Source organism: Diceros bicornis, chromosome 29, assembly GCF_020826845.1.
Source record: "Diceros bicornis minor isolate mBicDic1 chromosome 29, mDicBic1.mat.cur, whole genome shotgun sequence".
Taxonomy (NCBI): Eukaryota; Metazoa; Chordata; class Mammalia; order Perissodactyla; family Rhinocerotidae; genus Diceros; species Diceros bicornis.
The window spans coordinates 2,896,967-2,918,264 of NC_080768.1; the positions used below are offsets into that span (position 1 = coordinate 2,896,967).

At 38.5% G+C, this 21,298-nt stretch overlaps 1 protein-coding gene across 1 annotated transcript in view; it reads right to left on the reverse strand.

The window, feature by feature from the left end:
* The window catches only part of CSMD1 (CUB and Sushi multiple domains 1), a 1,554,536-nt gene that overhangs the window by 136,156 nt on the left and 1,397,082 nt on the right, over positions 1–21,298 (reverse strand). The window contains exons 44-48 of the mRNA XM_058524846.1: positions 15,697–15,874; positions 13,752–13,897; positions 12,860–12,940; positions 11,696–11,809; positions 3,485–3,673 (exon numbers count right to left, since the gene is read on the reverse strand). Of these exons, the coding sequence (XP_058380829.1) occupies positions 3,485–3,673; positions 11,696–11,809; positions 12,860–12,940; positions 13,752–13,897; positions 15,697–15,874 (708 nt within the window). The remainder of the gene's footprint in view (positions 1–3,484; positions 3,674–11,695; positions 11,810–12,859; positions 12,941–13,751; positions 13,898–15,696; positions 15,875–21,298) is intronic.

The window sequence follows — 21,298 nt, forward strand, 5'->3', positions numbered from 1 at the left end:
AGACACTTCTCTCGTAGTGCACTCAGTGCTTTCTCATAGTCTAGAAGCCTTCATGGCTCTTCTGCATTATACAATTCACTCCCAGGAAACACACTACGAGTGGGAGAAGGCAGCTCTCGTTGTAGATGTAATACAGATTTTATCAGGTTAAATGACATATATCTTTGAGAGCTGTATGTAGAATTTTTATTCATGCAAAGAGATTAGAAACCACAGCTTCATTCATTGTGCAACTCCCAATCAGAGCTGTTCTAATGGTTTTTCCAAATAAAACTATTATGGACTTAATTGTGTCCCCCTAAATTCATACGTTGAAGTCCTAATCTTCAAAACCTCAGAATGTGATTGTATTTGGAGATAGGGTTTTTAAAGAGATAATTAAGGCAAAATGAGGTCATTAGGGTAGGCCCTAATCCAATATGACTGGTGTCCTTATAAGAAGAGATTAGGACACAGATATCCACAGAAGGATGGCCACATGAGGACAAAGTGGGAAAGCAGCAGTCTGCAGGCCAAGCAGAGAGGCCTCAGGAGAAACCAGCCCTGTTGACACCTTGATCTCAGACTTCTAACTTCCAGAACCGTGAGAAAATAAATATCTGCTGTTTAAGCCCCTCCGTTTGTGGTACTTTGTTATGGTAGCCCTAATAAACAAATACAAAAACCAGCTTAATCAAGATGACCAAGGCAGCGTTCAGTTTAGTCAGAGTGAAGAAGGATCAGAAGAAATGCTCCTTCTTATTGTGAAGGACGGTCTTGGGTCAGTTTCCTGGATGACGTAAAAGGACGTCTATATTTCAGAATGGAAGGAGTCTGTCATGTGTTTTGTGTGCTGGTTTACTCGTTGTTGTTGTCTAAAGAGATCATGTGTATTCTAAAATAAAATGGCACTGAGAAATTAATTAACCTGAACTTGTGAAATTTAGAAATGTCATTTTTTTTTTTTTTTTTGTGAGGAGATCAGCCCTGTGCTAACATCTGCCAATCCTCCTATTTTTTTTTTTGCTGAGGAAGACTGGCCCTGGGCTAACATCCGTGCCCATCTTCCTCCACTTTATATGGGATGCCTCCACAACATGACTGCCAAACGGTGCATCGGTGCACACCCAGGATCGGAAACGGCGAACCCCGGGCGACCGCAGCGGAGCACGCGCACTCAACCGCTTGCGCCAGCAGGCTGGCCCCTAGAAATGTCATTTTTAATGACAGAACTCAAGAGGAGAGTTTCAGGTACTCTTAATCCAACATCTATTCCTTCATCACTTCCCATCTGTTCTCTTTGCCTAACATGTAACAAACTTTCTACAGGACTAGTCTTTAAAAATCACATCCAGGATCCATCTTGGTGGTGTAGCGGTTAAGTTTGTATGCTCCACTTGGGCCACCTGGGGTTTGTGGGTTCGGATCCCGGGCGCAGACCAACACAGCTCATCAAGCCATGCTGCAGCAGCGTCCCATATACAAAATGGAGGAAGACTGGCACAGACGTTAGCTCATGGACAGTCTTCCTCACCAAAAAAAAAAATAATAATAATAATAATACACATCCAGCTCAGCATCTGTAGAAAAGCAACAGAGCCATATGGAGAGCAGCAGCCCATATTACCAATATGGAAATGACGGACTATTTTACAAGCAAATACCGCAGTCTTTATTTTGACCCTTTATTAGTAGAGTTCTGTAATGAGTAAAATCCTATTTTTTTTTAATTGAGGAATATCCACTACAGGAGCTGTAGAAAGTAATATACTTCTGAGCTAATAGAGTTTAAAATCAATATGTTCAACATGTTTCTTGGTCCACTCATGAGCTATAAAACAGCCACTGTCTTCCAAAACAAGAGACGTAATGAATATGACATTTACTGCCACAAAAATGGCCAAAGCTTAAAAAAATCATTCATATAAAACTCTGACCTTTCATTTTCTAGAAAAATCTTTGAGACTAGAACACACCTAGTCATAGATCTCTGAAAACTGTGACAGCAGCTGCTTTGATGCCGTCTCTAGTATCTACTTTGCTTGCTGTTTATAACGGGCGTGATTCGTCCATATTTGGGGGAGACCAAGTTGTAAGCACTTAGGACATAAATTATTTATAATGATTTTGCTCCTGAAATGAGAAGAGGTAGAAGCACTGCCAGCTAAATTCCAATTCAACTAAGGTGAAACAAAGGATCACGCATAAATTTAAAATAATTATGTAAATGTATTTAATTATATACAGTCTGTAAAGGAATACGTGCGTGTATACACACACACACACACACACACACACACACACACACACAGCCCCTGGGGTTGGTTGCTTGCCTTTTTACTGTTTTCTGATACCTGATTGCCCTCAGGATAGAGTTTACCTGGTTCCCCACTGACGTAAGACGCCCATTTGTGCACTTGGCCAATGAATTACTTTTCTCATCCTCATGACTAAGAGGAAAGTCTTCAACAGTGCGTGTCTGTTTTAACGTACACTTAAAAGAGAAAACACTCTGAAAATGAAAATATTGCTCTTCAGTCCTATTTCTATGTGAGTTTAATTTCCAATTTAGTGGTTCATCTTTGGAAATACATAAATTGATTCATGTGGTGTATCCATACGAGCAATTTGACTGTTATGATTCATCAAGTCAGTAAAAGGCAGACAAACACACATAGAATCAATTACAGTATTTTTTTTTTCACTGAATTGATTGGTATTTATCTGAACTCAATGACAAATCCATCAAAACATGTGAAAACCCTGTTATTATGTACAGCCATAATTGTATCTTGGTCTAATTTTCTGGGCTATGATAACGCTTCTATACAAGAAAAATATCAACATTGGTTCCATTTTAAACTGACAATTCAACCACATACTTCTTCTAAACATAGCACTGTTATATAAAAAGTTCATTAGAATTGTATAAAAATGTATAAGACTAATGTTGAAAACAGTACTAGCATTTGTTCATTTGTTCATTAAATATTTCACTATTTAAAAAATTGTACATTAAAGACTTCTATAGCATTTATCATCTAGAAATCTCTGTGAGCCATCATTTTTATATATGTCTAGTAAAATAATCATTTAGATTGAATAAAGTACTTTTAGACCTCTTAAGTTTCCTAAAATACCCTCTGAATCAATATAATACTTAGAAGGAGAGAAAGCAAAAGTTTTTTGAGACCATCTACTCTAAAACCCCACATTAAAGAATTAAAGAATGGTTCAAGTAAATTCAGAACATTTCAGAGTGCATCACTAAATTGCAAAATTAACAACAGTATGGTAAAGTTTTACAGACTACTTGATCTCTGAGAACACAGGAGTCCAAGAATAATTCACTTTCTGTTTGGCAAAGATGTAATTTACCTCAAGAATATATTCAAGCTCTTGTGTTACAAAAACAGTATAACGGTGTTTTTGTTACATTATGTCTGGGTCATTGTTACATTATGTCTGGGTCACCAGTATGTAAACAGAGATGAAAGAAACTTACCGTCAAATACTTCCAGTGCATCAAACTGCTTTTCACTTTGAAATGTATCCACAAAGATAGTGATGTTATAATTTGGGTCCACTTTAATACTCCAGGAGCATGTCTGGGAGTTAAAATAGTTGCCTGGATAACCTGGACTGAGGATTACTCCAGAAGATTCTGTCCGGACTTCATTTGCTGGGCATTGTGCTGATGAGAAAAATACTGGTAAAAGTTTTCCCTAACAAAATGAATCCAACTTCAACAGGATGGTTTCTATCCTTGCATATACAAGCCAATGGAAAGAAAAGGTTACCCTACTGAGCTATGACCAAGTTTAACACAGGATACAAACACAGAAGGAGAGCAACATTGATTCACAATGAGTAACATTTTAATATCACCCTAAAATTTAAAGGAGAACTATATATATACAATATATAATATATATGTTGATATACAAGGCAGATAGATAGATAGATACATAGATACATAGATAGATAGATGGGATAGACAGATAGCTGGATCCTATTTTACTCTAAGGAAACCCAATGTCTGATGTAGCTGCCAAATTGAGAAGAAATGCTGAACCTGAACGTTTTCTTTACCTGGAAGAGGTAGTTAACCAACGGACTTGCTCCTGTTGATCTGCAGGAACTACTGATGCAGGAACAGTTAACACCATCATGTATCTTTCACTCCATAGTCACTATCTACTACTGAGTTGTCCACACACCTTAACTTGGGGCACGTACACTGTGGATTTGACCAGAGGATCCCAAGTTTTCCCAACTCAACTAAAAAGTAAGACCTCAATTTTCCAATGTAACATTACAAATATATTGTGAAATTTTATGCAATAAAAGAAAAATCGTTTTTATTTCTGCTTCTGATTATACTTTTAATTATATTTACAAGAGTAAATTTTAAATTTGATGTGCTTGCTCGGGACTATGGTAAGAGATAAGGCAGAGAGACCTCGGCTCAGAGCCACACTGGACTCCTGGGTGTCTACTAGGTGAACTAGTGATTTCTGATGAATGAATTTATTGTGATGAATCATTAAGACAGAGCAGACACACTGACACAACTTTTCCCTCCTGCTTTCTTTTTTTCCTTATTCAACTACTTCCAGGTTAATCAAAATCAAACCAATCTGCATAGGCATGAACATGCAAAAAAGAAATCACCAATTAGTCATTTCTAATCTCTCAATTGGTCATTTCTTTCATTGCTAAATTAAATTATCTTCCAGAAATAGTTTGTTTATAGAACCATTCAGAGAAGATTATTTCTATTATTGGTGCTTCAAAAATAAACAGAGGTACTAAAACTATTTACGAAATGTTTCAAAGGTTAACTGATCAGCTTTTCCTTGATGAAAAAGATCTTTTGTCAAGGAAATGCATCTTATCTCCTTTTAATTAATTAAATATTATTATTAATACATATATTTCAAAAGAAACATATTTCCCAAACAGATGAGCAAAGCTTATATAATATGTTTTGATTTAACTGTCTGTTAAAAAGTAATTTTTTCCCTATTTTATTTCATTTTTCTTAGTATTCTAATTGAGTTGTATCTTAAAATTTAGAAAATATTTAGCTATAAGATCACCAAAGATGAAACATTTCATAAAACCCTTTTAATAAATATATATTTTGGGTAAATTTTAAGAATATTTACAATGGTATTAATTAATGGCAAGTGATATAAAAAATAATTCAAACCAAAACACACAGAATAAAACAGTTAGTTAAAAAAGTAGTTTCTTCTGTGATGGTGGTGAAGATCACTCTAAAATGTATTATGCCCTCTCAAAAATGAGCAAGTTGATATTTTTTAAACGAACACAATAAAATAGAGTAGAGTTTAATCTGCATGCATCTGTGTAAAGCCTGGAGTTTTAGAATCTCCACAGACCTGCCTTGACTTTGCAATAAGAGCCAGAGGGCAATAATAACTATCCTTCAGGGTCATAATTAGATCAAATGTATGCAAACGTTTTCTTCAGTCCAAAGCACTAGGTGGGCAGAAAGTGTTACAAGGACTGGGATGGTTCAACTCCGTGCCTGTGTCTGCGTCTGCCTTTTCCTGACATAAGGCTGCTACCAGATCACCATTCACTTTGGGGTGTTACACGTGAGAAACATTTAGCCTATATCTCTGTCCTGTGATTTTGTCACTGCAGCTATAGTGACTAGATGGCACTGGAACGTTAGAGCATGTGGAAATCGGAAACTCTCCACCCTCTCCACCGAGTTGCTGAAATCCACCTAGAGAACAGTTAGCACAGGGCAGGGTCTGAAAGCAGGGTGGCGATTGTAAATCAGAGCAGAATCTTAAGCATAGCTGTTCTTACTCTTTCCATTTTTAAAATACTGTTTCTGTTTTTCAGAGAAGACGAAATGAACATATCAGTGAAATTATTTGTATCATTTTTCGTGCAACACGTGGTATTTTTTTCAGACATACACATTATTTTAAAAACGCTCTTGTCTATGTCTCCCAGTAGGCTAAAGTGTTTGGATTCATTTCTTTCTCTTGCTGTTTCTTATGTGCCTGTTTCTTCCTGTTCCTTGCTCTAAACTCTTGCTAGGAGCAACACCCACTCACAGTGGGAAGGTTCAAAGTCGGCAGGCTTCCCTAGAGCTGAGCCGTTCATTTCTCCATCGGCACTCACACGTTAAGAACACAGCACGTCTCCACAGGGAAAGAGTGGAGCCCTCCCACCATGGGAAGCGTCTGCTGAGGTTCCCGTCAAAGACACCTCTGAAGGAACTTGCCACTTGAGCCTTGAGTCGCCATCCCTCTGCGCGAAGTTACTCCTTTAGCTTATTTTTGAAGAAAAATCAAATGTGAGGCTTAAAACCCAAAGCATATCATTTAATGCAGCGTACAGGCCTTCAGCAAGAGTGACGTAGTCAAATATTAGGATTTATAAATAATTAATTCTTAAAAGCACCTATGGATACGAGAAATGAGAAAAGTGAGAGCTCTGTGAACAGGTGGGAAGGTTGCCCCCTGGAGCCCTTGAGAGGCACGTTGCTGTCCTGTTTGTGCAGAAGAAGGGGCACTGGTCAGCCATGCTTCCCAAGCAATGGTCATTGCGTAAGGGTCACTGATTTTCTTTAGTGGTCATTGAAAATGTATGTTTCTAATTTTTTTTGAAAATAAATATTTTAAAAACCACCAATGGATTCCCATTGTTGATAACAGCTCAACACAAGGTTGACATGAGGGAAGCCATATTGTGGAAAAGAAACCCTACTGTAACTTTGAATGACCTCTGACTAACTAACCCAGCTGGATATGCACCCTCCAGGAGATCTACCTGCTCTGTAGATTTCATGACCCCTGCTTGTGTATGTACCTCCCAGCTGCGATAAGATGATAACTTTGTTCTTTTGAGTTCCTTAGGAATGTGATGACCCCCGAACAGAGAGTCTATGCTGATAGCCATCATCAATGAAAACTGAAAGATCTGGTGTGGCCACTCCCAGTATGTAATACCAGCGGGTCAACTTTCCTAACCCCCTCCCCTATAGCCCATGGCCCTATATAACTGCTTCAAGATTCTGTGCCCCCCTAAAGATGGTTCTTTAGGACACTAGTCCCTCCATCTTCTGATTTGCTAGCTTGGCACTTAATAAAATGCCCTTTCTCTGCCACCATCTTGCCTCTTGACGACTGGCTTTTGTCTCATGGAGAGCAGATCATACTCTGTGTAGTAACATTGTCTATAGGATGAAGCCACTCAACATTGAAGAGCTTTTTTGGTGTGTGTGAGGAAGATCAGCCCTGAGCTAACACCTGTTGCCAATCCTCCTCTTTTTGCTGAGGAAGATTGGCCCTGGGCTAACATCCGTGCCCATCTTCCTCTACTTTATATGTGGGACGCCTGCCACAGCATGGCTTGATGAGTGCCGCACGGGTCCACGCCTGAGATATGAAGCTGTGAACCCCTGGCCACTGAGGCGGAGCCCGTGAACTTAACCACTACGCCACTGAGCTGGCCCCTGAAGACATTTTAAAACCTGGTCCCCTTTAGGTTTCCAGCCCACTTAAGACCACTTCCCCAAACACACCCTAAGAGCATGCAGCAAGGAGTTACCCCCTCTTTCCTGGCCTCCATTGCTGCATGCTCTTTTGTGTTTCCAAACCTTTGTTATTACTTCTCTGCACTTTTTGAAATGCTTCTCTTTCCTTAACAGGAGAAAAGTCACTTTTGTGATATCCCTCTGTGCTAATGTATTTGGTCTTTGTCCCAGGCTCCTGGTGCACAGCCCCTAAAACCTTTGGAATTTCCTGCGTGATGAGAGTGTCTTTTGTCATTCATAAGGAGCCATTTCGGATCACACCTGAGTTTATGCCAATGAGGTACTGAGGGTAGGCCCCCAGATAGCCTCAGGATGGGGCTGGTCACCAGAAAGACCACATGATTAGAGGGCTGGAACTTTCACCCCACTCACTGACCTCTAGCGAAGCAGGGCGTTGGAGGGGGCTGGATGTTAGCTCTATAAAAACTGAACAAGATTTGACGACCTTCTAGGTCGGTGAATGCATCCACATGCCAGGAGGGTGGTGCCCCCCAGTTCCACAGGGACAGAAGCTCCTGTGCTCTGGACCCTTCCAGACCTTGCCCTGTATACCTCTTCATCTGTATCCTTTCTCATATCCTTTAAAATAAACTGGTGATTGTAAGTAAATGTTTCCCTGAGTTTTGTGAGCTGTTCTAACAAATGATCAAACCTGAAGAGGGGACGTTGGGAATCTCTGATTTATACAGCCAGGTAGCCAGAAGCACAGACGACATCCTGGACTTGCTCTGGTGTCTCAAGTGGGGGAATCTCGTGGTACTGAGCCCTTAAACTGTGGGATCTGACAATAACTTCAGGTAAGTAGTGTCAGAACTGAGTTAAGTTGTAGGACCCCCAGCTGGTATCCACAGAGAATGGAAGAAATGCTTGGCGGTGTTGGAAAACATTCCAGCCTCTCATTCAGTTTCTTTTAAATTAAGATAAGTATCCAACAAAGTAATGTTTATCTATTATGGTGCTAACTTTCAAGGAATAATCTATTCCTATGGTTCTAAAGGAAAAATCAATTGCCCTAAAAGTGGTGATAATATTCAAAGCACAACTTCTACAAGTGTGGCTATGACATTGGGAGAAGTGGGACTCAGAGGTAATATAATTTTTCATCAAAAATTTGTTTAGGGTTGGCCCCCACTAGAGCCCAATCAAATCAATCAAATAACAGAAAAGTACTGGAAGAAAGATTATAATTAAGTGCTTAAGATTAAGTATTTGATAAAAGATATCTGAATCTCTATTTCTTTTTTAAAACAATGAGGTGTTTGGGAAATGACAACTATGATAACTCTCAGTTCGTTTTAAACAAATTTACTCCTGAATTGAACCAAAAGAGACTTGGGTTACCCCGTGTTGCCCAGTAGGGCAGAGGAAGGTTGGGCCCGAGTACAGAGAGTGGGTCTTGTTAGCAGAATGCTTCCGGCAAATGTGTGTGAGAGCCGAAGCAATTTACAGAACAAGGCTCATGATGTGTTGATTTACTCTGTTCTTAGATTGTCATGAATTAATTTCTTTAAAAAAAAACTAGGTTAATCTTGGAGGGACAACAAAATAAAGGGATATTCTCTGTTTTTGAAATAACACATTAAACAAATTATTTATTCTTTCTTCACTAATCAACTAAGATCACCTTTGCTTCAATTCACCTATTCTGAAAAATTTAAGGCTGTGTTTGTTGGGATTAAAATGTGCCTTAAAAATGGGAAGATTTGCTCAGTTAATTTTTTTATGAAATGCCAAATGATGGACATTTTATATCTCCACCTTGAGAAAAAAATCCACAAGTAGGTCATTGTTGCTGATGTAACATGGTACTGACACTGATTTTTCCAAGAAAATAACAACTTCGGTCTCCTGATTTAGCACCCCAAGTGACCCCCAACTTCTAGGTGAGCGGACTGAGGGGCAGAGTTTCAGTGACCCCTACAACAGCAGGGATCCTGCTCCTGTATCAAGCAGACAGCTCACCAAGTGGTGGGGGGCTCTGCCTCGAGGGTGGAATTTCCCGACACCCACTGGCTCTCATCTAGGTACAATTTGAAAGTAAATTTTTTTTAGAAATAATCTAAGTTACTATGGTTATTTAATAATAATTCATTCCAGATTTTCTTCATATGTTGAAATTTGTTTCCCTCTCTCAGGGTGACTGGGATTCTGTCTCATTACATAATGAGAAGGTACAAAGTTTCCATGCTAAAAGAATCAATTCACAGGTGTGAGCATTTGCAAAATCAATGCTATTGCAATGCAAAGAAAATTACCCTCTATGGGGGGATAATTAACATTATAAAACACTTAGATCGATAATTCATTTAATATTCACTGCATCTTTACAACAATCCCATAAATAGAGGAGAGAAATGATCCTCCTTACACGTGATGCCCAGGGATTAGTGACTTGCCCAAGGTCACTTGATAGAATCTAGACTGAGACTTTGGATCTACGCTGCCTAAATTTTGGCCCTTTCAGGTGCTTCACAAACCCTCATGAATGACAATATACAAGTTCCTTGGAAGGGGTCCATTGCTTTCTTTACAAGAACTAAATATACATTGTGATTTTAAAGTCATAAGATAAAAACTATTTTTGTTTGGAAAGCTTTTTTTTTTGTGTGAGGAAGATCAGCCCTGAGCTAACCTCCATTGCCAATCCTCCTCGTTTTGCTGAGGAAGACTGGCCCTGGGCAACCTCTGTGCTCATCTTCCTCTACTTTATATGGGACATCGCCACAGCATGGCTTGATAAGTGGTGCGTAGGTCTGAGCCCGGGAACTGAACCTGTGAACCCCGGGCCGCTGAAGCGGAGTTTGTGAACTTCAAACTATGCCACAGGGCTGGCCCCTGGAAAGCTTTTTGATAGGCAAACCAATGATACTTCTGGATTATACTGAGCCATTTTAGTTTATTTATATTTTTCCTCAGTTTTTTCCTTCCAATAGTACTTGAGTCTTTTAAATGATATTTTAAAAGTGATCTAATTACATTCAAATCAATTGAAACAGTACATTCAGCCTCAAATTTTGTTCTGCTATGATATATTGTCTATGTTATTGCCTTTGGTCTATGTATTTTAAAGCCATGTCAAATATGAAATGTGTGCATTTTATTGTATGCAACATACGTGCATTTCAATCTTTACGAATTTTACGGAAAAAAATATTAAACACTAGCTAATTATAGGCATGCTGAAGTATTTAGAGGAAAGTGTACTGACGCCTGTAATTTGCCTTGAAATGCATCAAAAATATCAAATAGATTAATGGATGGACAGAAAGATGATAGATAGGCATGGGATAAAGGAAGTATAGTAAACATTAATGGTGGAACCTAGGTGGTCGGTATTCAAATGTTTATTTTAAAATTATTTCAACTTTGAAATATGTTTGAAAATTTTTCTTGATAAATTGTTGGGAAAACACACAACTTCCTATTTGATGTGGCTTTGCAGGGGAGAGGAATATGCCACCCCAAAATATGCCACTTTGGCATATTGATTATTTTGAATTAAAGTTACCTGAGAAACAGCTGGTGCCAGAAGGACAGTCTGACCCTCCTTTGTACCCCTGAAAGCAGGAAATAAATTTCCCACGTGAAAGGTACCCTCCCTGTACCAGAAGGGTACAAAGCCTCCTTATCACCAGAGATAGGGAATTCAAGGCCGAGAAGGCTGTATAAACAAACCTCGTTATTTCTTCACTAATTTACTACCCCAAGCCCAAACCCCTTTTTCTTGCCAATTCTTCACAAATTTATTGTTTCTTTGTCTAAAAGGTATGGGCCACCTGCTTCGGTTATTTCTTTGAGTCTCATTTTTATGGGCTTCCACATGTACAAAATTAAATTTGTTTTTCTCCTGTTAATCTGTCTTATGTCAATGTGATTATTAGTCCAGCCAAAGGACTTAGAAGGGAAGAGGGAAAAGTTTTCTGCCATGACAGCTTTGATTTATTTTCTGGAGCTAGCTAAAAGAGAAACGTAATTGGATATTTCTGTTAGCAGGTGATTTTAACTGCAATGGGATCATAACACAGATAGAGATTAAATTCAGACCCACACGGATAAAGAAATTCAGACTGATGCAAGTAGTATGATTTTCCACGTTGAACAAGTATATGTGTAGTATCAAATTGTGCGTACCTTCGCACGTCGGGAGAGAACCCTCGAATTGCAGCTGGGAACTGAGCCTGCAGGTCAGCGTGTCGGTCCCGGACAGCGTGTACCCAGGGTGGCACTGGTACTTCACGAAATCTCCTGGGAGAGGCAACGCAACATACTTGGAAATTATGTTTCTAAGACATTCAGAGTGTGTGAGTGTACCAAACACATGATGACTTAACAAACTAAGTCAACGTGCAAACGATTTCCAAACCAAGGTCTGCATTCGTTTTTAGTCTGTTTAATAAAATGATACCACTTTCAGTTCTTAATTTATAAAAGTGCTATCATCTTAGACTTAGCCAATATTAGTGCAAAAATTATGTGGCTGTTTTTTCTTCCTTGACTTATTTGTCTTGTTCATTCCCATTCCCCAATGATTTCTTTTAAAAAAAGTGAAATAGATGCTTGGGATTTAAAGTTTTAGAATAGAATGGCTTTAATGCATCCAGAGAGGGCTAAACCATGACCTTGGCCTAATTAGCACAATGTTCCTGTTAACTAAGCCATTATGAGTAGAGCAGAAATTGGGTCACGTGGTTTGACCAATGATCTGAAATGAGGTGTGATAACAGGACAGAGTGCTCATAACAGAGACAAAGAAACCCTGGGTCACAATAATTAAACTGCAAACATATGCCACGGCTGGTTTCCTAATTCGAGCTGATGATTATTAATAAAACAGACCATTAATATAAAATACCAAAGTACAATTTCTAAATATTATCTTTAAATATATTCACCAATTATATTCCAGTTTCAATGAAAGGTCATTGTTATAGTGATCATTATTTTAGCCACAAATGACTAAGGTCTAGTGCATGAATATACTTCCCTAACTAAATATCCGTTTATCTGTCTCTGAAAACTCATCCAAAGAAAAATATGAATTAGTAAATGCTCTGGGGAAGGAAATGTGATCAAAGTGACAAAAGCAAAATTCAAATGGCAAAAAACAAAACTCATAGAGATGAAGAAAGAAAAATATATCCATTTGATACATGACTTCCATGTATAACCCCCTAACAATGCTTTAGGAATATTTCTGACAAATACTCATTTACTCATCTGAGTAACTATTACAGTTGGGGGTGAGTGTAAAAACGTAGAGTTGAGCTAATGGAATCATAATGAAGAAAACATTACCTATTTCAAAGTCCTCATCCTCAGTAAGCATTTCTGCCTGTGGAACTGCTGGGGGAGGCTGACACTTCTTGAGCTGAAATGCTGAATGGTTTATGAAAAAAGATAATAACTGCAATTATGTTTGCTGAATAAACAAAAATATTACAAAAAGCATTCTTTCGTTGTTATAATGCTTACGTACACTGAAATGTCTAATATTTGTAAATCATTGTTTTATAAAATTCTCAAGCTTCGAACACTCACAGGATTATTTAAAGACAAGGAATTAAAGTTGAAGAGAAAAAGTATACAATTAAAAAAATTATAACATTTAAATAAAACACTTTATATATTTTTGGAATTCTGCAAGAGAAATCGTCCTTCCATGGCCTGGTTCCATGCCCATATTTAGAGTTGATAAGGTCTCTCTGTCTCTTTTCCGAGGACTTCTAGGGGTGGCAGTGCTCAAGAGCAATAAGGAACTGATATACTTTTTTCCAAATTATTTAGAAATATGTTCGTTCTCAAACCCCTCGGAGGTTTGCTTTTGCCCCATCTATAATTACACGACACTTGCTATAGACATTCATCTGGAGACAGGGATGAGGAAATCTACAAAAGCTACTACATAAACGTATTTCCATGGCCTCCACATCAGAGTCTCATTTACAAGACACTCATCTTGGAATGAATCCAAGCTCACTCCAAAACACGACTTCACAAGACGTGAAATAATAAAGATGTCAGTAAGCAAAAAGGATCACAGGAAACACTGGCCTCAAATTCAAGAAAATCCTATCGAGCTCAGTTGGCAGAATCAAGGAACCTCAGCTGGAAATGAGGCAAATGTCAACACTAGGAGGAAATCAAAGGGAATTCTCCGCCTTAATCAACAGGGTGGGAGTACACTGACCGTGAAAATTGAGGACAAAGAAACCTCCATTTGAAAAGTCACTGTGAAACTTGAGCAGAACCTGATTGGTGGAGCTATATGCTGTTTCCAGGGCTGTGTTGCCACTGAAAACTCCCAGCTGCGGTGAATTCTGATCAGGACCATCCCTAGGAGAGAGCAAGAGTGGTTTGAATAGAATACAGCTTAAAATAACAATCCGTTTTCTCCTGACAGTTGGGCTCTATGTTGGGGAAAGCAGGATGGCTCCAGGGGGCAGGGCTGTCTGCACAAACCTAGAAGCGCAGAGCTGGCTTGCTATTCACTCCCACTGCCGACCTTTGCAGAGGAATTTGAGAGCCACGGACACATTGATTCTAGTGACTGCAATACCATTATCAGCTTCCTTTCAAAAGTCCCCATTTTAAAGTCTAAATTCAATGGTGTCTGTTTAATTCAGGTTGAGGTTTATGGAGAGTTTGCTACTGAATTAAAATATTTTTAAAAACTGAATAAAGTATTGGCACCTTCTGGATACTATGTTTAGAAATACCAAGATGTTCAATATTCACAAAGTTGACTGGACTTTTTAATCTCTCTCTCATCAGCGTTCTGACAGCAGGCCCTCCACTTCTGTCAATGATGAAGATTTTTTGCTTCTACCTTCTAAATCCAGAGGTTAATCTGGGTGAAAATGCTGACATTATAGGGCTGGCGTTTTTTGTTGTTGTTTGCTTGTTTTGCTTTGCTTTTGAAATGGCAGCTTCCTATGGTCAACTCAAGATTTTGAGTTCTCTGTTTCTCTTCATTCCCATCGCCCCTGGTTCTGGTCTTTATCATCTCCCTCCGAGAGTTACTCCTACAGCTTCAAAAGCCAGCCTCTCTTCCTGCTCTCGGCTAATATATTTCCCACAAAATGAGACTGAGTATTCTGCAACCAGGATCTGGTCTTATAATTCCCCTTCTTAAAAGCCTTAGGTGAATCTTCATTGTTCTTAGAATGAAGCCTGAAATCCTTCCCATGATTTATAAGGTCTTGTATTATCTGCCCAGATTACCTGCCCAGGTCAGCTCTTCTTATGCTCTCTGGGCTCTCCAGAGACTCCAGCCACACCTGATATCTTCCAACCCCTTGGACTCACCCAGTTCTCTTGCCTTACAGACATTCCAATACCCAGATCAACCGTACCTTGACAACTTCGCCAATACACACGCACACACACACAGGCACACGTAGACGCCCAGATGCATTTTGCAGTGTTAACTGCAGTTACTCCTTTAGTTTCCCTGGCAGTTTATGCCAACAGCACATCCTGGCTCTTCAAATCTGGGCTGTGCTCCCTTCTTGTGCACCAATGGTACCTACGCTCTACTTCTCCAAAGTGTCACAGGGGAACTGTCATCCCCGTTTCCTCCATAAACTCTCACCTCCAAAAGCAGGTAGGGATAGTCATTCCCATAGATAAGAAAATTTGGTCAAGGAGAGTGTAAGCAGCTTACCCAAGGCCACAGAACGCAGTAGAAAGGGAGCCAGCCGGAGCTAAGGTCCCCACCCCGGTGGTGGGCTGGGTATTTCCTAGAATCATGTGGAAGGGGAGTTCTGCAATGTGTACAAAGGATGGAGGGAAGGCTATGTGTAATCATTTCTTCAATATTTCTAGAAGCATCAAATTCTTATAATAGCAAAAGATCCTATCAGCTTTTATTTAAGAAAAAAAATCACAATAATCTTGGGCTATTCTCCTATATTCAGAGTCATCCTCGATACATCTACCATGCAGCAAAACTCGAACGTGTTACATGATGTTTACTCTCTACATCTCTGGATTTCGTTGGTAAGTTTCCTTTCCAATATCTACCTCACTACTTCATTTCCAAATACATAATCTGATGTATAAGTGACACGTAAGTGGTTACAAGAATGGTTTCTCACAATTACAGGTTGGTTTTTACGGAAACGTTCTCATACCAAACAGCGATGTAGTCATTAACAGCTTCGGTCTGCAGCAAGGTGAAGTTGATGTAGACTCCATGACCAGGGGGCACAGTGATAAGCCAAATGCAGTCCTTCAAAATCGGGTACTCATCCGGAAATCCAGGGGAGTAAATGGTGCCATTCTGAGCTGTTACATTGTATCCACAAGGAGCTGAAAAGGAAGCCAAGAAGTCAACTTTAGAAAGGACACAGTTAAATATTTCTAAGTCTCTGAAGTCCCCTAGCCAAAATTTTCCCTTATGAGAAATAATTGTGAAATATTTGTCAGTAACTACTTCGTAAAAATAATTCCCTTAGAGTCTTAAAACCTTGGAAGAATTATACTTCTAAGCTAAGTTATCTAAGTTTCATTTAAATATTCTCCAAACATTCAAAATCCCTTCAGGATAAAGTCATTCCCATATTATTAACAAAAAAAAAATCCTTAGTCACTTATCTCTGGGATGAACTGATAATCCATTGGCTTATCCAATGTAAGGGATTATGTGGAAATTATACATATAATTGAAATTTTTTTTGTTTTAAGTGAGATTTCCAAAGCCTATTTAAATATGTCTAAGAGTGGCATCTAAGCCTATTTGCTTTGAAACAAAGACATTATCAGTTCTTCACAGGTTTATTCCTGAAGAAATGAGATAAAATTAGGTAAGTGGTGTTTTATTGAAGCATTTCCGTATCTCACCAGCTTTCAACTATGTGAAGAATCACAATAATACCCAGTCTATTTCTATTTTACTTAATAAATCGCTATTCACTGTTGCCATGGCAATTATTTTGTTTCATCTATGGAAAAATGAAATGACCCCATATTAGCAGAAGAACTTGAGATGTATTCTTTAATTCAGATAGTGATATAATGCATCAAAATCATAGACAAGTAGACTTTTTAATCAAACCAGAAGCTAATAGATGTGATATGTCTGTTACCAGCATAAATCTGCTGGAGCTTTTAAAGACTTGCCACTAAGGTATATAATTTAGATGGAGTGAATAAGTCAGAATACATTTAAAAATTTTTTTTAAAAATCAATACTATTCAAAATAATGAAATACCATGAGGCAGAATATGATACATCGCTGAATTAATTGTACAGATGCATATGATTTCAAAGGGGGAAGAAAATGCACTGGTGTAAAACAGACTGAATCTGGCCTGAGTTTTGGGTAAATTCATTAGAAGAAGGGGCTGTGGAGAACATTTTAGAAGTTTTACAGCATAATTATCGATAAGTAGGGTTTGAAGTCAGACAAACATTGATTTGTAACCTAGCAAAGCACAGTATACAGATCGTTATAATCTGTAAAATGGGGTCATGAACTAAGCTGCAGTCACAACAAGCTAGTTGGTGTCCCCTGGAGATGTCATACTTTTTCTCACCTCCAAACTCCACGCGATTGTTCACCCTGCACGGAAAGCTCAAATGCTTTTCTCCTACCTTGCTGTCAAGGTGCATTTATTTCTTCCTTCTAAACTCAACTCAAATGTAACAGACTCCTTAAAGACTCTCCAGGTGATTGGGGCTCTGGAGGCCATGGTCTGTTCATGTCAGGGACTGTGTGCCGTCTCACCTCACCCACAACCTCCTTTCATTAACCCGCACTGCACAGCTCAGATCATGATAAATAATAGACAACAAACAATTGATGAATTGAAAATGACTGAGATGGTAAACAGAAAACTCTTTAATAATAAGTGTGTTGAAGCCATTGGGCTGGCACACTTCATGTGTGACTTGAGGTGGACCATTTGCTGTTGATTTATAACTCTAAGATTTCCCTTGTGGACTTTGACTTTTCAAGTTGACTCTTGTAATTTATAACCACATTATGAACAGTGCAGTTGGGGAAAATCAAAACAAAATAAACAAACAGAAGTATGGTGCCCATCTCTTAAGGAGCAAAAGAAATAGCACAGTGATTTTCTCTGTGGGACATATAACTGGCTTCTGCGAGTCTTTATGTCACTTCATAGCTGTAAGCCATCGAGCAAGTCAGCTATCCTTGCCATGATATATCTATAATATTCAAATAACAAATCCTTTCATTCACTTATTCATTGAGTGTTTTCTGAGAGTCTATTAGGTACTGGGAAGTGTGGTCAGAGTTGGGGATACAGCAGAGAACCACAGAGACCCCATCACAGCTGCGGTGGAGCTCACCGTACCATGATGAAGAAAGACGGTAAACAAATGCTAAATAGCTATAAACTTCAACTTGCGTAAGTTCCACGAAGGAAAAGAGCACTACTTCTCACATGAGATCATGTTCTATCAATGCACACATAACATTTTCTCAACGCAAACTCCTGCTGTGTAGTCTAGAGTGGAAAAAAGAAAACCCTAAAAAAATAAGTCAAAGTTTCCCTTCCCATTCCCCCTAGACTGTCCATTATCTCGTCCCAAAGAAGGCTTTCCCGTCACTGCAGTGGCACCAAAGGCAAGCTGATTTCCACGTCTGGGTGGGGTCCCTCTTGAACCCTACAGAGACAGTGGATGTGGGATCTAGCTCAGCATGACCTGCATCCGTCCTCCCCACCCTCTCCCTGAAGGTGAGGCTCAAAGGAGACCCCGAGGTGGAGATCAGTCACAAAGCCTGCAGTGGGGAGCATCTAGTCACGGGGGGCTTGATGCACCTCAGCCTACCGCAGGGGACCTCCTAGCTTCTCACCTGTCCACCCGGGATACTGGTCACAGCCTGACAAGGAAGAGAAGCAGCTGGCCAGGAGACAGAGCATCAGCATAGTAGGCACTCACTTCACGTCTGTAGCTCTTACTCCAGGGAGCCAGAGTAAACAATGCATACTCATTTATACAGCCATGAATATACACTGTGATACTGTGATTTACAATAAGAAATACATATTTGATCTTCTACTCTCTTCCTGGTTCAGGGCTCCTAAAAGCCTTGGAGTTTATTAAGTGATAAAAGACAGGAAGGTTTCTTTTGTTATTCATAACAAGCCCTTTTTAACTACGAAAAGTTTACGTTAATCTCTGATTTATAGCCAGTTAGTCAGGAGCACAGGCGACAACCTGGACTTGTGATTGGTGTCAGAAATGGGAGGTGGGGGGCAGTCTTGTGGGACTGAGCCCTTAACCTGTGGGGTTTGAAATGAGTTCAATTGTAGGACAACAGCTGGTGTCACAGAATTTCTTGTTGTAGGAAACAACCGCACATTGATAGCCAGAAGCATCAGAAGTGTGAGTGTTGTATGAGACTTTTTATATACGCGCATGTTAGGAATAAAGAATTTAGGTTGGGAGAAAGGATTGGTGTGCAAAGCATAGTTGATGAAAGTTCTCAAGTTATTTCTAGTGTATTTCTCCAGAGAAAAATAAGTACATAAAACGATTAAGTTGTCTATTTCCATCACATTATGGAGCCAGCATTAGCTATACTGAATATGATGGAGGTGATGTCTTACCTGAATGTGTCTCCCCATGTGAAATGTACTCAGTGCCTATTTACACCTAGACAGCCTGCACCCCATTCCTAATTTCCTACTCAATTCCACTCTACTTCTGCCTGAAGTACCTCTGTGAATTCCGTTCATGAGTTTACTTCCATGTTATTTGGGAAGGTGAAGCTTTTAGGTGGCTCATCCAAAAAAGTGCTGGGTGTATCTGACCAACTCATGGTCATAGGAAGCCAGAGCCAGAAGACATTGGACGATGAGCTGGCAGGCATGGTGGACATCAGCACAGGGAGGCAGAGACCCACATCATCACTTCATTTTATCTGGGGCTAGACTTGGAAAAATCAAGGGGATCTCTTTATTGTGTTATCTTTTTCTCTCACTCACACATGTACAATGCGACTTTCTCTGAATTGAGATGGATAGAAAGACAGAGCATATTAAATGACATTAAATCAAAAATTAAATTTAAAAAACCCTACATATCCACCAAGAGAGTTATAGATTTAGAGATGGTTTTCTCCAGGATTATATTAAGATTTCTGCCTAAACTTTAAGAGTGTGAAGAAAAAAAATCACAGTAGTAAACAGCCAATATACACATTTTGCATGAATGTTTATGAATTTTAAACTCTTGACTAATTATGTATCCAGGCACTGAAAGTTTAATCTCACCAAGTGTGGGGAACACCATAGGTATTTCTGACCTATTTTTTTTCCTTCACTTACTCTAGTTTCCTTACAAAAGTTTTAGGATAGAGAGACACAGTGCCCTCTATCTTAGGAATTGTTGTTTGATGATGAAAATTTTAAAAATAATATTTATGAATATAGGTAAGAAAAAGAGACAGAGTTGTATTCTTTTTAGTGCCATTTTTATTCTAAACTATTGGGAAAGATTATTTTCTGTATTTATCAATCAACTTCGTAAATTTTAATTTAAAAAGTATGTATATAATACTATATTCTTTGGCTGGTGGCTTTCTCACCTCACTTATGCAATCAAATAGCTTTCTGCTTGGAAAATATGTCAATCTGAAAGAAGATGCTAACACACTATTGCCACATATTAAGTTACCCTAATTATTACCTCTGTCCACATAGTTCCCCATCACACATACTAGTGGATTTTAAAGTGAGGTGTATTATGACAGTGTTTAAACTTAAAAAAAGAACTTAAAAATATATCTACATAAATATTTCAGTGATAAAGCCTTAATTCAGTCAACAAAATAATTTAAATTTTTGAACTATATTTGTAAGTATAGATGCATATTTAATTATCAAATTACATTTAATAAATTAATAAACCACAGTCGTCTTAACCATATTTTAACAATTATAACTCTTTTTTTTTAACTTCTGTATAATTATAAGTTACTGGCAAAAATGATACTGTCTTGAATTTCTCAAACCACTTTCAGACATATTTTTCCTTTTTTTATTTTAATAGATATCAAATTTTTAGTCCAGATTTTTTTCAGATGTTTAAAATGTACTAATTTCACATAATAGAGTTTTATGCAACTTATACTAATATTTTCAGCATATACACACAAACTGGTTTAGCATATACTTGTGAAGATTGATGCCTTAGGATTCAGAATTCTTGAATCTTAATGGTCTAATTGCTCAATCTTTAATAAAGATGCCCAGAAGTTGTTCAAAGTATCTATGTTTTTTCTGATTCTTCTGAAGTCTACGGGGCTGGACCTTTGAAGATTTTTTCAGTCACTTGCCCTACATACCAACATAAATCTGAAGTGACAAACCACTCTCGATTAACAAATAAATATCAGGTGACGCTGCTGGGTAATCAGCAGAGTTTGCTGGTGTCCAGTGAGGGGCCTAACTGTAGTCTAAGTGAACACTAGTAGACAACTCAACAGCCTCATCATTCTCAGGAAACAAGGACTCTTTTTACTATATATTTTTTTGGAAATACAACCTTACACAGATAAAATAACTTTTGTTTTGAAATGATATCCTCTGCTTATTTTTTTAAAATTTAATCCAATATGGAAGATACTAAATACACATTAGATGGTGTTTAGAAAATTTACTTTATGATATAATTTTACATGAATCTTATGTTTTGGTTTTTCATCCTGTTTATGACATCATCCGTACAAAGACAAATATAATGGTAAAAATATTTGT